This window comes from Coturnix japonica, chromosome 3 (assembly GCF_054131305.1).
Source record: "Coturnix japonica strain WE chromosome 3, WE-NBRP24, whole genome shotgun sequence".
Classification (NCBI taxonomy): domain Eukaryota; kingdom Metazoa; phylum Chordata; class Aves; order Galliformes; family Phasianidae; genus Coturnix; species Coturnix japonica.
In genome coordinates, this window is record NC_140665.1 from 73,837,197 (window position 1) to 73,853,325 (window position 16,129).

General features: G+C 36.0%; 1 protein-coding gene across 10 annotated transcripts in view; it reads right to left on the reverse strand.

The window, feature by feature from the left end:
• The window catches only part of DOP1A (DOP1 leucine zipper like protein A), a 56,816-nt gene that overhangs the window by 11,019 nt on the left and 29,668 nt on the right, over window positions 1–16,129 (reverse strand). For all 10 annotated transcript variants that reach the window (XR_014944166.1, XM_085541927.1, XM_015858983.3 and 7 more), the window contains 14 exons: window positions 14,917–15,017; window positions 13,450–13,709; window positions 10,766–12,773; window positions 10,552–10,663; window positions 9,996–10,178; window positions 8,476–8,601; window positions 7,363–7,497; window positions 4,025–4,080; window positions 3,521–3,625; window positions 2,995–3,061; window positions 1,237–1,381; window positions 896–975; window positions 258–367; window positions 5–154 (listed from right to left, as the gene is read on the reverse strand). Coding sequence is in view for 9 of the 10 variants with exons in the window: in XM_085541927.1 (XP_085398053.1) it covers window positions 5–154; window positions 258–367; window positions 896–975; window positions 1,237–1,381; window positions 2,995–3,061; window positions 3,521–3,625; window positions 4,025–4,080; window positions 7,363–7,497; window positions 8,476–8,601; window positions 9,996–10,178; window positions 10,552–10,663; window positions 10,766–12,773; window positions 13,450–13,709; window positions 14,917–15,017 (3,638 nt within the window). In the remaining variant the exon portion in view is untranslated. The remainder of the gene's footprint in view (window positions 1–4; window positions 155–257; window positions 368–895; window positions 976–1,236; window positions 1,382–2,994; window positions 3,062–3,520; window positions 3,626–4,024; window positions 4,081–7,362; window positions 7,498–8,475; window positions 8,602–9,995; window positions 10,179–10,551; window positions 10,664–10,765; window positions 12,774–13,449; window positions 13,710–14,916; window positions 15,018–16,129) is intronic.

Sequence of the window (16,129 nt, forward strand, 5' to 3'; positions counted from 1 at the left end):
TTACTGATTAACACACGAAGCATCCATCTGGAAGAAGTTAGAATCCATGAAGAGATCAAATGCTTCCTTTTTCCATGCTCTCCTTGTATACTGATACCCACTAAGACTGCTTAATAACTGAACACAGGCCCGATAGCTGGATGCATTGTGAGCACTAAACAAAATAAGTCAACATGAAAGAATTATAAATTGTTGACAAACATCAAATTTCAACTGGCTGTTGAGATCTGTGTATATTGAATACACTGTAAAGATACCTGTGATTACGGAGGTAGGGTACAACATAGTGCATGATATTTACAAGCAAAGGAATAACCCTCTCCTTTTCATCACTGTAGAAAACCATATCCAAGAGATGAGCCAAAACCTGCAACAGGTGAGAAAGTTATGTTATCGTTCATTCTGAAACTACTTTTTATTTTCTATACAACAACTTATAATATCCTTCACTGAGCATTCAAGTTTATGATAGAGGCAATCAAATTTCAGGTACTATACAAAATTCAAAGTATAAATGTCTCTTAATTTGTTTTAAAACAAACATTAAAACACAGAGGCATCAGCTCTTGGACAAACCATTCTACAAAACAACCTGTAAAAGAAAAATTCCAGGGGCTGACTGAGATTATCATCAGTAAATAACACAAAAAATAATTAACACGTGAAATCTGCCACCACAACAGCAACCCATACTACGCATCTGAATACGCATGCTCTATTTCACATCAATCTCATTGAATATTTATAACTGGCTTCATAACTAAGTTTCATTTATTGTTACATGACAGGGAACAGAATGCATTCATATCAGTGTTTCCCACCAAAGCTCATTCCTCAATCCTTTTACAAAATCCTTTTAAAAAAGTTTGAGTATTGCACTTGAGGAGATACATACCTCAGAAAGTAGGGTCAATGCATGGACACTGTAAACCGATGGAGTTATGCTTGAAGTTTCCATTGCTGGAGACAACATATCTAAATGAAGATAACAGTAGCATGAAGTCCAAAGTCACTTTTCTTAAGCCATTATTCAACTTGCAAGCATATTTTAACAACATACATTTTACAGGTATACAGACTTCACCAAAACACTGTGTAAGGCAATAAAGCTTCAACAATACTGAAGCATTTTTAATGTATTCAAATATGTTAGCACTGTCTTCTTAGTTCATTTTGGTGTGATAATTAATATTTAAAAGTTTTGTTTAGGATAAAAAAGGATGAAAACAAAACTACCTTCAACATCTGATTCTAAGTTGTTTCCATCAACCATAATCTTAGGGGAAGGCTTGACCTCTAAGTTTCGTCTTAACCAAGTAGTCTGTTCCAATGAAGAACCAGCAATGGCCCCAATAGCATCCACTATCTTGTGTGTTACATCCTGATAGAAATAAATAAATAAATAAATAGATAGATAGATAGATAGATAGATAGATAGATAGATAGATAGATAGATAGATAAATGAAGCTTTTAGGACCTTTGAGCAGAAGTACTACCTTATGGTCCTGTCAGATGTTTCTGTAGAATATCTCCTAATTAATTGAGAACTGCTTAAAAAAAAATAAAAATCACTTCTGTTCAATATTATTCTGCTCATTCTGTGATGAACACCACAGAAAATGGGACTCTTCAACAGTTTATGAACAACACTGAGTAGAAGATACTAGAGATTCACTTGAAAGTACAGAACTGATGTATGAGACATTTCTAGTACATTCAACGAAGTCAATACAACAAAAATCCATGCCGAATACATTCTCCTGTGAGACAGGTGGATTCGAGTGTTTTCATAACATCCCATCCTACCACATGCACTGACTACAGCTCTGAATACACACTGTGACAGCAACATTCTCACAATAAGATATGAATGATACTGAAAGAGAAACATAAGCTTTGATCTACTGGTACTTTTATTATTTGCACAACAGTAGGAAGCTGTATTTGGTCTATGAACAATTGCTTAACTCAGGATGGACTCTGCATGTTTTCCAAAAGGACATTATCACATCATATCGTAACTGAACCCCAGGCATATCTAAACACCTTTGCTTGTTAACCAAGAATAATGTTAATTAGGTACTTGGGAACAAACCGAAGCATAAATTGAACATGAGCTTATAAATGCATGCTGCTACATACATATTAAAACATATTTCAGTATTTTAATAATAACAGAACCCCTATTGTGATAGAGAGAAAATTCTTTTATATCCTTCATCCCATTCAAATTTTTTAAGCTATTGTTCTAAAGGAGAAAAGAGTTCAGGAAATCTAGTAAGAATATTTTAGGAACAAAAAATAATGACAAAATTAAAAGAACAGGCAAGGCTCCGCTGTAACTAAAGGCACCAAAGATTAAAAATGTAAATTAAGAACACACACAAAGAGAATGATACACAAATGCTTAACTGGGGGAAATAAATATTAAATAAAACAGCAAAGGGCACATTGCTTCAAAGTTAGCAAGTTTAATAAAGGCTGTTCTATTATAAACGTGTTTGATGTTTGTTTCTCTCAGTCTGTGTTCCAGCCCCACAACCCTTTGACTAATGACCACCATTGACTAATGACAACCTTTGACTAATGACAACAACTCCCACCCTCTGGCTTTCTCACTTCCACCAGTGACCTTCCCCTGCAACTCCCTCTTGTTTCCCAAGCTGTTTCACTGGAAAACTGGCAGCACCTGGCTGCTGTCTCTCCCCAAGTAGGGGCACTAATCAGCTCTACAGAACAGTCAGTTTTCAGAAGTAATAATATTTTTCAGGACATCTTAGCCCAAAATTGAGCATCAGTCCTTGGACAGATAGAAAACTTTCTTCAGAAGCTACAATAAATAAAGCAGAAACTAACAAATGAAGTTTATCTATTAACTGTCTTATTAATTGCTTAAAGAGCATTTTTATAGAGTGCTGTCATTCAAATAATTCTTCCAAGTTCAGCATTTATTGTTCAACATTTTCAAAGAGTCAAACGTAAAAATTTCTTACCTGAAGATCTCTTTGGTCTTTCTTATTCTCCAGGCTTGGATTTTTCATAATAAACTCATTAAGAACACTGAAAATAAATTGAAGTAGACATTGATTTTATAATAAGTTATTCAGTAATTTTGAAAGCTAGGGCAAATCTGAAACATTACAATTTCACACACTTATATTGAGCTTCTTTAGAAGCTTCTCTTCATGGAGAAAAGATGGCTCTGAGGAGAACTCAATGCAGACTTCCAGTATGTTGAGGGAGCTTAGAAATAGGTAGGAGACAGTCTTTTTTAATTGGGCAGATAGTGATTGGACAAAGGCTTTAAACAAAAAAGAGGGGAGGTTCAGGTTAGTTGTTAGGGTCTTTGGAGGCACACAAGGACAGCCTGGATGAAGCTCCGGACAGCCTGATCTGGTAGGTGGCAGCCCTGCCCACAGCAAGAGGGTTAGAACTGAATGGGATTTAAGGTCCCTTCTGACCTAAGCCATTTCATTATTCTATGATTCTTTAGAAAGTGCAAACATCAAGTGCACTTACCCAAGTATGAGGAACTGTCCTGGAGCTGGAAGACCAACCTGGATGGAATCCTTTAACAGAAGTAGCAATGCTGCCCAGCTATCCACTAAACTGGTCACTGGAATCCTAAAATATAGAACAATGACAGCAATAAAATTAGCAACATCTCACTCAGGTATTCCCCAGTTTTTTGTTGTTATTTTTTTTAACCTAACAATTCTCCTATCAGATAGTGTTAATCAACAATTACACAGATTTTTGTAGGTTGCTTTTTTCCCCCTGCTTAATATTAGGTAGCTACATTAAGAAAAGGAGCAAGGTGGAAGAACAACATAATCAAGATTGGAGTGGAACCAACAAATTATAGCACAACTAACATCAGTTTTCCTTATGCTGCAAGGAGATTTCCTGCAGGATTTTTAGACAATTTATATTATATTGGCAATTTATCTTCCTACAGGCTATAAAACATCCAGACTGTCCACCTATTTCTGTCATCAAGACACAACTAAATTTTTGTCTTACCTTTGAGTATAAGCATAGAAAAACTGCAACATGCAGACTTCCAGTGAAAGATGTTTCTGGGAAAAAAGATACAAAAACTGTCAGAAGAACAAACTGACTTATTCCTCACTTGTTACAGCAAAAATGAAAACACAGTTATCGCCAATGCCTGCAGATGCAACTTAATTCATTAACAGGGTTTTATGAATATCTATTAAGGCATCTCTTCATAAAATTTGTTTTCTCTTGTTTCTACCTCTTTCCCTCACTTCCCTCAACCTGACACTAGGGTTTGCATCCATTTCCTTAGAACTGCTCAGGTTGGAAAAGACCTTCAAGATCATCAAGTCCAACCTGCCAATACTACCCTAACTAACAATCCTCCACTAAATCATGTCCCTGAGCATCACATCCAGACAGTTTTTAAACACATCCAGTAATGGTGACTCAACCACCTCCCTGGAGAGCCTATTCCAGTGCTTAACAACTCCTTCTGTAAAGAAGTTTTTCCTGATATCCAATGTAAACTTACCCTGGTACAATTTGAGGCCATTTCCCCTCATCCTGTCACCTGACAAAAGTGAGAGGAGACCAACCCTGCTCTGGCTGTAAGCACCTTTCAGATACTGGAAGAGAGCAATCAGGTCTCCCCTCAGCCTCCTTCTTACCCAGAACAGTCCCAGTTCCTTCAGTCACTTCATCTCTCTTTGTGCCAAGCCAGGATGTTGTACATTGTCACTGTGAAGCCAAAAGCTGACCAGGCTTTTTGTGGGTTACTTTTAGAGCAGATCATTTATCTCGTTAATCACTAGATCAGCACTGCCTGGGTTACCAAATGTTTGACAAGAGAGGATTTGAGAGGAAAAGAAGTGGAATGTCAAGGTGAAATAAGAAGACAGACTTCTTAACCCCTCCTTTGGACACTATGATAGTTTAACATCCTTCTTATATTTTTACTTTGGATATTAATTATAAAACCACATACAAATGAATCAGGTTATCAAAACTATTCTAGCACAGCTTTTAAGAACAAAATTATTAACATATTGTTATTAGAAATGTATAAATAGAGTAAATGAGATAGCTGTTGCAAGTGAATGATGCTAATATGTTTTTTTTAATATGGCCCCTTTTATAGATCTGTTGATCACATGAATAAGCAGAAATGAAGGGGAAAAGAAAGTTGTTAGAAAAGGGCATATCTTTCTCTCAGGCAATCATATCATAAGAAGGTAACTGCACTGAATGAAACTTGCTTTGTTTTAATATGCTTAAGAGTACTGTTATCATCTAGAAAAATATTTCACTCTTTTTACCTGCACCATCATACTCACTAAAAATACCACTGACTTGTGGTCAGTGAGCATATCTTTAGGTATAATTATCAAATATGCTGGCATACATCCTCAATAAAAGTACTATTTCCAAAGTCTATTCAACATTTGCATTTCGTATCTAATATGAAGGAAACAAACAACACAGGCTTCCAATCACCTGCACAAAACAACCAAAACTGCAAAGCACTTATACTACATAGCCTCTACATAGCCTCTGCATCTTTAAAATTTACTTAGATATTCCCAATGCCTTTTAGATAACAAATCTATTTTCCTTAAATTATGGATTTATAACTTCAGAAAGAAATTCTACCACAAAAAAAGAAGTACGCCAGTTTGGATATGTATTTAAGTCACAGCATCTTCAGCCAAGCGTCACATGGTGATGCTTAAGCCTCTCCCACCGGAACCTCTCAACAGTTCCATGGGATTTCACTTGCCAACTGGCAGGGTAAGTACTAGCGCCCTGTAAAACCAGTTGTGAGCACAAAGCACAGTCAGACTGAGATAGTAGATGCTGAAAGTGAGCAGTCTGCAGTAGGAACTTCTGTTTCTGATCCAGAAGATCTGGCTGCATCCTCAGGCTCTCCTTATCTCCCAGGTCAAGATAAAGGAACAGCTCGGGCATCAAAAATGATGAAAATGAAAAAGATGTACTAACTCATCCCAATGAGGAAGGAAATCAAATGTGTACCTCACACTTCTTGTGAGGAGAGCACGAAGACACTATTATCTCTGCAGTCCTCACTTTTCCAGAGGAATTCTGGATACCAGTCAAAAGTCACCAGTTTAAGAGCATTTGGTGGGATCACAATGGAAGCTGCATTTAACTGATAAAGAAATGTTACAGATTGAAGTACTGGGAGAGAAAGGATCTTTGAGGGTCTTTGGGACAGAAAGCATGAGAAGCTTTATCCATCAACTTAACGTGTACAGATTCACTTCTCCTTCCATCTCCTCACTTCCTGAGTTTCTGGCAGAAGAAGAGGCATTTGCAGCTCACAGAAAGGTAAAGTAGTTGCTCAACACAATCTAACTTCTTCTCACCACTTCTCTGGTAGAACTGATGGAGGGTGCAATAAAATAAGCCTTGGTAATAGAGGAGATGAGGATGACAGTAAATGTTCTGATCCTAATTTCTTCTGACTGCAGAAATTTTAGAGGTAATTGTTGAGTACTAGAAATGCAGGTTTTACCTAGAGTCTGAACTCAAGAAATAGAAAGATAAATGAGTGAGGGTATGATGAGCTTATTTATTTCAATGTATCTTGCTTTGGTCAGCCTAAGCCATAAGTTTAAACTGGCCAATAGGCATTTAAAATCCACATCTGCCTTTAGCAATTAAAAGTTTACGTTTCTGTACCTTGCTCTTCCTAATGACTTCTGAGGAAAAGCAGAGACTAATTAAACAGAAGCATTTTAATTACTGAAGACTCAGAAAGAGAATGCCACCTTAGTAGGATGACTATTGACAAGATACTGCTCTACACAGTCAGGCATTAGTAACTCTTGATTTAATTTCTGGGCTAACATTCACCAAGGGTCTGATAAACCAAGTGCTTTGCAGAAGCCTTCTTGGGAAAAATCAAAGAACACTATTCAGAAGACCTGGAAAGATACTTGGCCTTTCTTGTTACAGAAAGGTTATAATGGATATTAATTAGACAACTGCCTTAAAATGTAAAATCTTATTTCTTCAACATCCTAAACTATGCATTGTATCAAGAAATCAGTTAAAGAAATATCAAGAATTTACTTCAAGTAAGTAACCTATTCCTTGAAAACGCTTAGTAGAAAAGCAAGAAACAGGACTACAGTTGTTAAAAAAAAATTATACTGACTTAAGTAGATTATGACCTCACACCAGAAGTTCATCCATCTACAAGATATTTAAAGATCCTGTACTTACTGTGAGAATGATTACTTCCTCAGTATTGTTCACAAAGTATCTATATCATCAGTGTCCTAAGTTGTGGTAAGAAGACATTAAATAAGCAAATAGCACTTCCTCAGTTTTCATACCTTGTCCTTTGCTATGGCGGGAGGCTGCTTCAAAACTTCTTTCACTGTTTGTATAACAGTCTCAGTTCTCATAACACTGATGGACCGAACTAGCTCGACGAGCAGAAGCTGTTCTTCACCTGCTGTAGGTATAACCTGGAAGAATCAGATACGTTGTGTTAACCATCACAAAACCTATACTAAAATTAAGACAATTTGCCTCATGGGCTTGCTTCTGAAGTAAATGAAATTAAACCAACTATGACAGAGGAGAAACAGGATCCAGATCAGAAATGCTTTGCAGAACAGCATGTTTATACAGACTACAAAGCCTCTCTGGAATTTGTCTTTAGTGCTCATGACACTTTTAACAAAGCACTGAAGGAGTAAATTTCTATGAACTGAAGAACAATATTCTGATAATTTAAGAGTTGGAGTAAAAATAGCTATGCTCGATATATTAGAGACAACTTTACAGAAGTTGTTTCTAGCCAGTACGTGATTCAAGTCAAAAGGTTCTACAAAGACATCACCAAACTGAGAGTATTCTCTTAAAAAGATGTAGTAAGGAGGTTGAGAAGGGCGTTGAGGAAAAGAATGTAAGTTCTATTGCAGTGTCTGAGATAATTGCATAAATAAAGACTGAAATATAACATAATTGCAGAGGCATAATAGTGGCTTCAAAAGCAAAAAGGCAGCAAATATTCTATTTGAGCAGATCTAGACAAATAAAAAGGATAGTGATTAAACTCTGACATCTGACTGTGAATACAGTGAACTATAAATTATTCAACAAAATCATGCTTTTAACAGGCTGTGGAAATAGGATATATGAATAAAAAATTTCAACTATTTGTGAAGGTACTTAGTGTGCATCCACATCACTGAATCTGTGCACAGATTGTTACTTTCTTGTTTTGCTACAGTGCAGCTTTGATGGCACATGTAGTTCTGGAATCTAGAAAGGTATAGGAAAAATAATACAAAGTTTCAAACTGGTAATTCCCTGAGTGTACAGATACTAGTTAAAAATGTTTTCCATTTCAATGGAATGCTCAAGTCTTAGACCTTACATTTTTAAATCACTTAAAGCTGTCACTGCTATTTAAAAGGACTGCATTAATATAAACATACCTTTGTTCTGGAAGCGTTTTTATTTTGCCTCCTTTCATTCCATACAAACGCAATGGCAGCCATGAAGTAAACACCATGATTCATTGAAATTGGACCCAACAGCTCAAGAATCTGTTGCCTCAAATTCTGAAAGATGAAATAACACGAATATTTAGATAAGAACTCCCACACTATGTGTAGAACAACTAGTTCTAAAGCCAGACTTGGACAGCAACTATCGCTGATTTTTTGTGAAAACGGAAGAATGCACTCAGAGGGATCATAAAGCTCTGCTTTACATGTGGTAGTCTTCAATCATTTTACTAATGACTAAAATGAAGGAAGAGAAAATACACTTTGTAAATTTGCAAACGATAATGAAGAGGGAAGAGACTGAAAGGAAGATACAGAAATCAAAGTGATCTGACAAACTGGAAAAATGTCCTGAAAAAGGTAAACTACAGTAACAAACTTGAGCTCTGCATGCAAAGGTAGGGGAAAAACAACTGATTATTCACGATGAAAAAGTATTTAGATAACAGTGCTGCATAAAAATAAAACCTTTGGATTATAGCAGATCACAAATTCACTGTGACAACTTTGCAAGGAAAGGGGAATAAAAAGAGCATTCATAAACAGCAGCACTTCATGACAGACATGAAATATTTACCCTGAAAGAAGATACCATGTACCATGTCCAGTTTTGGACACCTTACTTCAAGAAATGTACACAAGCTGAGAGAACTCAAACTATAAAAAACAAGAAAGATTAGTGATACAGAAAGTGACCTATAAGAGGAAGAAATGGGTATGTATAGTCAGGAGACAAACGTAAGTGGAGACATAATTATCAAATGTGTGTGAGAATTATGAAGAAGAAAACATTTACATCTACAAGTAGGGAAAGACTTTACTGCAAATGAGACAAAAATCAAGTGGTAGGGAAAAAAAAGTCTATAAAAAAAGAACATTTTACTCTAGGAGACTGAAATATTCACTGTTGCAATTTTTAGCAACATACGTGTGCCATCCTTCTTCAGGCAAGTTTGGGTAAGAAAATAGAGCACTTTTTATGCTTAAGGTACCTTCTCATCCTGTCCTTCGTCCAGGTGTAGGTTTTTGTGTGTGTGTGGTTTTTGGTTTGTTTTTTTTTTTTTAAATGACAGGAAGATGTCAGAGAAAAAATGCTCTTAATCTGTTTTCTGAAAGACACTTCTAGACTTATACATTCAAGCAGAAATTGTATAAGGCTGCAAGAAAATGTTATACAGGACTCTGGAGTTTGACTATGTGCTTGACACAAGTGAGGCTGCCAGGCTTAAAAAGGATTTCTTCATGCACAGCATGTGCTGGGCGTTCCTTAGAATATTCTGGATTTGGGAAAAATCAATACCCATTTAGAAAGCCTTGTTTTTTGGCAGAATGTGTAGATGAGGACAAATGTGTTAAAAGCCAGTTTACATTTAAGAGATGCAAGTGGATTTACTTTGACAAAAAGCACTTAGGAACAATTTAAACGATGTTATCCCAGATAGCCTGACCTTTGTTGAACCAAGATTAATAGTGGTAACAGATGCAGCAGCAGCGGCAGCAGTTTTCTCTGAGGAGTCTGCTAGGTGAAGAATGTTCCACAGCAGCGTCACAGAAGACATGATCATATGCAGGATAGACAGAATCCCATTGCGAGCTTCAATCAAGTGCTTCTGATCAACATTAACCAAAAGCTAGTGAATTTCAGGGGGAAAGAGAAGGAAGAGTATTAAATATCTACATAAACAACATTAGTAAAATAACATAAATTGAGACAACATACAAGAAAGCTCTATGTCTTGACTTTTTTTCAAACAAAACAAAAAAAGATAGCAAATACATGAGGACAAAAGTTTTCTTGCAGAACGTGTGTCAAGTTCCTAAGAGACTGTGTACATACTATGAGATCAAAAGCATTGCCTGATTATGAGAAAAACTGAATATAAAAAAGAAAAAAGATGACATTTTGATACAGTGCATGACTAATACAATCCAGTCAGAAACTGGGAGACAGATATCAGCATGGAAATAAACTGCATTAGGAACCACTCAGATGACCAAGTTTACCTGATGATACTGTGTTGATGGATCTAGGAGGCAGTAATGAATTATTGTTGTAATCCCTTCCAATAAGGTTAGAACCATATCTGGAGGAGTGACTGATGCCATCCAAATAGGTCTAAAATGGATAATACATATATATATTTAAATGCGTTTCTCAGTAGACAAGGTAATTCAACACAGACAAATACATTTTACAGGATTATACGCCTCTACATACCTATTATCAGATAATCCTGTTTCATATTTATACTGTTGAATTAAATTGTCCAAGTTCCTGCAGAGCTGAAGAGTTACAGAAACAACCACCCTCTGAAGAACTTTTCCCATGTAAGGCAAAGTGGAAGTGATAAGGCCAATCCACTGAGGATGCATTTTACAGGCACAGTGTTGATGTAAAGCTCTTATCACTGCACAGAGAAACATGCCTTGGCAAGTTATTGGCTGGGAATGTAAATACTGAAGAGATGTCATTGGCTGCTGGGGACCAATGTGCTCCAAGTCTGTTATGACAAAGTCAAAGCCTGTTTCATTTTCCTCAGGCACAGTCATTACTTTATGCTCCAGCACAATCAGCCGTTGAAGTACCTTTAGAAGCTGTGACTGTAGAGTACTGCCATTGTCAAATTCATCTTCAGAAAAGTTTATAAGGCTGTCTTCAGAAAAACCTTCTTCTACAGCCACTATGTTTTTTCCAGCCATCTTTTCACTGTGCCATTTCTGTGCACTAAAGATAGAGGAGAGCAGGCAATGCAGGATGACTTTCTGAACCTTGCACTTGGATAACATGTCCGAAATGAAACTAGGAAAGCCTTTTGCAGAGCTTTCTATAACTTTTGCCAATTCAGCAAAGAGAAGCGTCAAAATTTCTATGCTCATCATTTGCATATTACGATTTCCTATTAGATCTTGTGAGGTCACTTTAACATGAGTAGGGTAGTGGCTCCGCATATAATATAAACACAAGGAGATGAGAATTTCTATGTACATAGAACTCCGAAAGTTATGGTTAGAATCAACTGGGATGTGACTGTAGAAATCCTTGCCCATAACAGATATTCGATGCCTGGCTAGAAGATTCTGGAGCAGTGACAGCTGAGGAGTGTATGCGTTGTTAACACTGGTAGTGGAGATAGCACTTACGAAAGCTGAAGGATTTGTTTTCAGAATTGCTTTAATTGCAGAAAAAGCATACAAAGTTCTTGAAGAGTCATACAGCTGAAGATAAAGCAGTACGTGCTGATATAGTGGATGGATATTAAAGTTGGGAGATTTTCGCATTCCTGGTGAACCCACATCACTTTCAATTTCTGAAATTTCTCCTTCCCCACAACTGTACCAGTTTTCTAAATCAAGACCATCACTGAAGAACACATTTGTTTGTTTAAGCTTTTCTGTTTGTGCTTTCTTCTTCTCCTCATCTTTCTTTTTGGCTATTTTCACCTTTGGTTTTGCACCTGGTTGCTTACCAGCCTCTTTAACAATTGTTTCCTTCTCTGACATTTTTTCTGGTAGTTTTCCTTTGAAGGTGAACTGAATGCTACTGTGGCTTCGCTTTCTGGACTTAGATTCTGTGGAAGTAAGAGTGAGATCAGAGAGGGATTGCTGGCTTGCTGTAATACAGGGTGAAGAGTTATTTCTTGAAATTTCATCTCTCAAGCTCTCAAGTCCAGTCTCTGTTGATGCTGATAATAATTGGGAGCTGTCATTACTAAGCAAACTACTTTGGCTACTTTCAATATTTTGTTCCTCACTTTTAGTCACCTCTTCAGGATTATCCAAAGGATTGAATTTACATGAAGTATCCTCAGAGCACAGACTGTATTTAATTGGTTCATTCTCCTCACCAAGACTGCTTACAACTTTGCATATAAGATCAGTAACCACTTGCTGCACAATTTCATCAGGTGAATCTTCTCTGAGAGTCTGAGAGCTATCTTGAGCACTCAGGCTTTCTGTTTCCACCTCATAACTGATATTGTCTCCAGTAGATGACTGAGAGCAGCCTGAGTCAGAACTCTGCAGTATTTCAACTTGATTATCAGGAAGGTCAAAATCAGACACAACCATTGGAATAGTCTCGCTGCTGGTACTTAACAAGGAAAGTCTGTCACTCAGAGGGTTGACAGTCAGGCTGAAGTTCTCCATTTCATCCATTGCAAGCTGTTTTTCATTGCCTTCTTTAGGTATGATGAGTTGTCCTTGGCTTACAGGCACATGAGTAAATGCTTGAAGAGAAACAAGCAATAAATTATACACACAATATTTTGTTATTCAGAATAGAACTTAAAATTAAAATTTATAATTCTAGTTATCATCAAGACTTGTAATTATATAAAGGCAGGATGAATAGATCTTTTTCCACTCAAAAGCAGAAACACATTAATACGAAAACAATATGTCCATGTAAATGAAGCAAGATTACTTTAGTACTAGACCTTAGTAAAACAACATAATTCCCTTGGGAAAAATTAACAGTCATACCTACTCATGATTTAATTAAAAAAAATAAAAATAAAAAATAGTACGTTGCTAAAAATATACAATAAACAGAAAGATCCTTAAACCGAACCAGTATGTTTTCAGTCATCTCCACATTATTTGTTCTGGTTCACAAAAGCATTTCAATTTTTTGCTAAGCTTCTACTGAAGTCTGTAGGATATAAAACATGTTCTGCATGAGAACACAAATATATTGCCTAAATATATTAGGGCAATTAAACTTCAGTAGTACTTGGGACATCTAGATTCAAATTTAAAAACATGCATAAGCACACACATAAGCAACAGTCACACTTTATTTTGCTAATTATGCTGCACAAAATCTATATTTTAAATATCTTACGTAAATAGCAGATGAAAAAAATAACTAATGAGCTTTGTAGAGTTTTCTTTCTTACATACCGTCAGCACAACTAAACTTCTGCATAAAGTGTTTTTCATTTTCTTCTTCAGGGTGACAAGGAGACTTAGTCCAGTAACACTCAGCCTGTACTCGCTGGACAGAAACTCGCTGAGTTTTTGGATGAAGAAGCAGTAGAAGCAAAGGCTCAAGGACCCTTGCAATATCATGTCTTTGAAGTACTTGATTTAACCAAGCCTGTCCCACTGACCAAGTAGAACCATCCAAGCTGTTAAGGCTGTCCAGCATGATAAACAGAGATCTAGAACAGGAAGAAGAAGAATGAGCCTCACATATTCTGTACTAACTAGTATAATCTTGTTTGAATCGAATACATGACAAATCTCTATGCATTAGAACATATTCCAGTATACTTTCCCTATAAAACACTATTTTCTTTGTTACTCAAATTTCACAATCCTAGCTTTTACATTTTAGTCTATTTAAGAAACTGCCAGCAAAAGCCAGTAATAAAGTCAGTTAACACAGCTCTTGCAGTAACAGTAATATAGTCAAAGTATTTATTCAGCTTCAGCAAGGTTTGGTAGCCTGCAGATACTACCATAGCACAAAATGATAAAATGCTAATTCACACAGCTGCATGGAAAATAAGACAAGTTATTAAAGGAACTTCTCTTCAAGATCTGATAGAAGCATATTTGGCATATCAGTTCTTCCTACCATCATTATTTTCTTCTTTTTATACTTTTAGCTTTTAATATCCTTTCCTAAATTGGGGAAAAATCGTATTATATATATAGGACTCTGAATTTTACCAACTGTTCCACATCCTCCAGTGATACAAGTTCAAAAGCTCTTAGCTAAGTACAGAATTTATAACCACTTTTGAAGTGAGTCACGGAATCAAGGCAGAGATAACCCTGATAATCTGCTTCCTACAGCTAAGTACACAATAGAAAAATCAAGTAAGTAAGAATCTTCCCACAATACTTATTTTATCTGAGGAGGATAAGCCCAGTTTGAAGTCCATATCATTCAGTTCTTTCTAAGGTAGCCTGACATAGGTAGAATGCAAAAAGGAGATCCCTTGCTGTTTACGTGACACTTTACACAAATCACAGATTAAACAAAATAACTTTCATATCTCATTGCAATTGTTCTTTAGTTTTCTTATTACTTTCTGTTTTCATATTATTCATTTTTGTGTAGAATTTTATTTTTTTAAACTGAATTACAGTAAGAACTTAGATATTACGTTCAATATAGAGTGAACCACACTGAGAATCAATGCATTACAATACTACTTCCCTGTTGTACTCTACAGATAACAGAAAAGCTTAACAGTTTATATAATCAAAGTAGTTTGCTAAACTTTTCTATTTGTTTCCTTTTTGGCTCTCAGTTGCACTGTATTTCATAAATGTTAAAGATAATATGCTGCCAGTATGACTTAGTTAAAGCAATTTTGCCTCAAAACTTTTAACTGGATCACACTTGCCATCACTAACCTGTCAAAGGTACGACCAAAGGAAGATGACTTGTTAATATGTAGGTCACGAGTGAGATGCCACAGCACTGCAAACTTTGCATGAGCTTCCATTCTTACTTTCTGTGAATCAAATTATAAGTTAGATCTACCACAATTTGGCAACCCCTGACAACAACTGGAGAGAACAGATACAGTACAGCCTAAAATAAAAGTAGGTATTTTTAACAACTTCATATATTCAAATTCTGCCTTCTAATAGTAAAAACAGTAATAGAGAGCATATCTTTGCAAACAACTTCAGCAACATCTTTAGATTGTCCCCTTTCTTCATCTTGATCTTGTCTGTCTTAGTTTCCAGGTACTCATATCATTTTCAAGCCATACTTAATAAACTAAATTTGAACAGTACTCATTCTCATGACTTACATGCCTCTGTTTTCAGTTAGCTTATCAATATTAAAGCTCTAGTGAAGATAAAGAGAGCAGGAAGAAACATACAAACTTTTTAACAGGAAAACTCAACAGAAGCAGAGTGGCAGACAGAAGAAAGTACTTACAGTTAACCAGCTGGTAGTGTCTGAAATCACAAGATCACACACAGTAACCAAGGAAACAAGAAAATGAAAATTCACTGGCAAGGGACACATAAGAATTCCCTTGCCACTTAGGATAGAGTTTGTCAAGAAAACACCAATTTTCACTCATAGTTTTGATTTCGACAAAGAAAACACGATTACTGCAGCAGATGACTTCCAATGACTGTTAATAACTTGGAGAATATTCAATGGTGAAAATGGTATTAAACTAACAATTTTTATGCTTTTCTCTTAAGCTCTGCAATAACTGAGGTCTGCTGCCACTTTCACACAAATTTTAAGTAAAAGCTACAAAAAAATAAAAACTACAAAATGTAGTTTTAGAAAAATCACATCAGATGTTCATTAAAAAAAAGTGAAACAATTTTGGAAAGAAAAGCATTTATTTAGAAAAAATGTGATTTCAGAAAAAGGAAAAAAAAAAAAAGCTGCTGCAATATCTACAGTCGCACGAAACTTTTTGCTAAAACTTGCTGAAAAAAGGGAAAATTCTACTTCCATAAGGACTCCACATAAAGCCTCGCAATCCATGCTGGTAGGATATTAAGTTACTCTCTTCACTTTACATTTAGCAAAAATGACTGAGTGACCCACATTAGTTCACAGACCAGTAAAATAATTGAACCTATAGCTCAT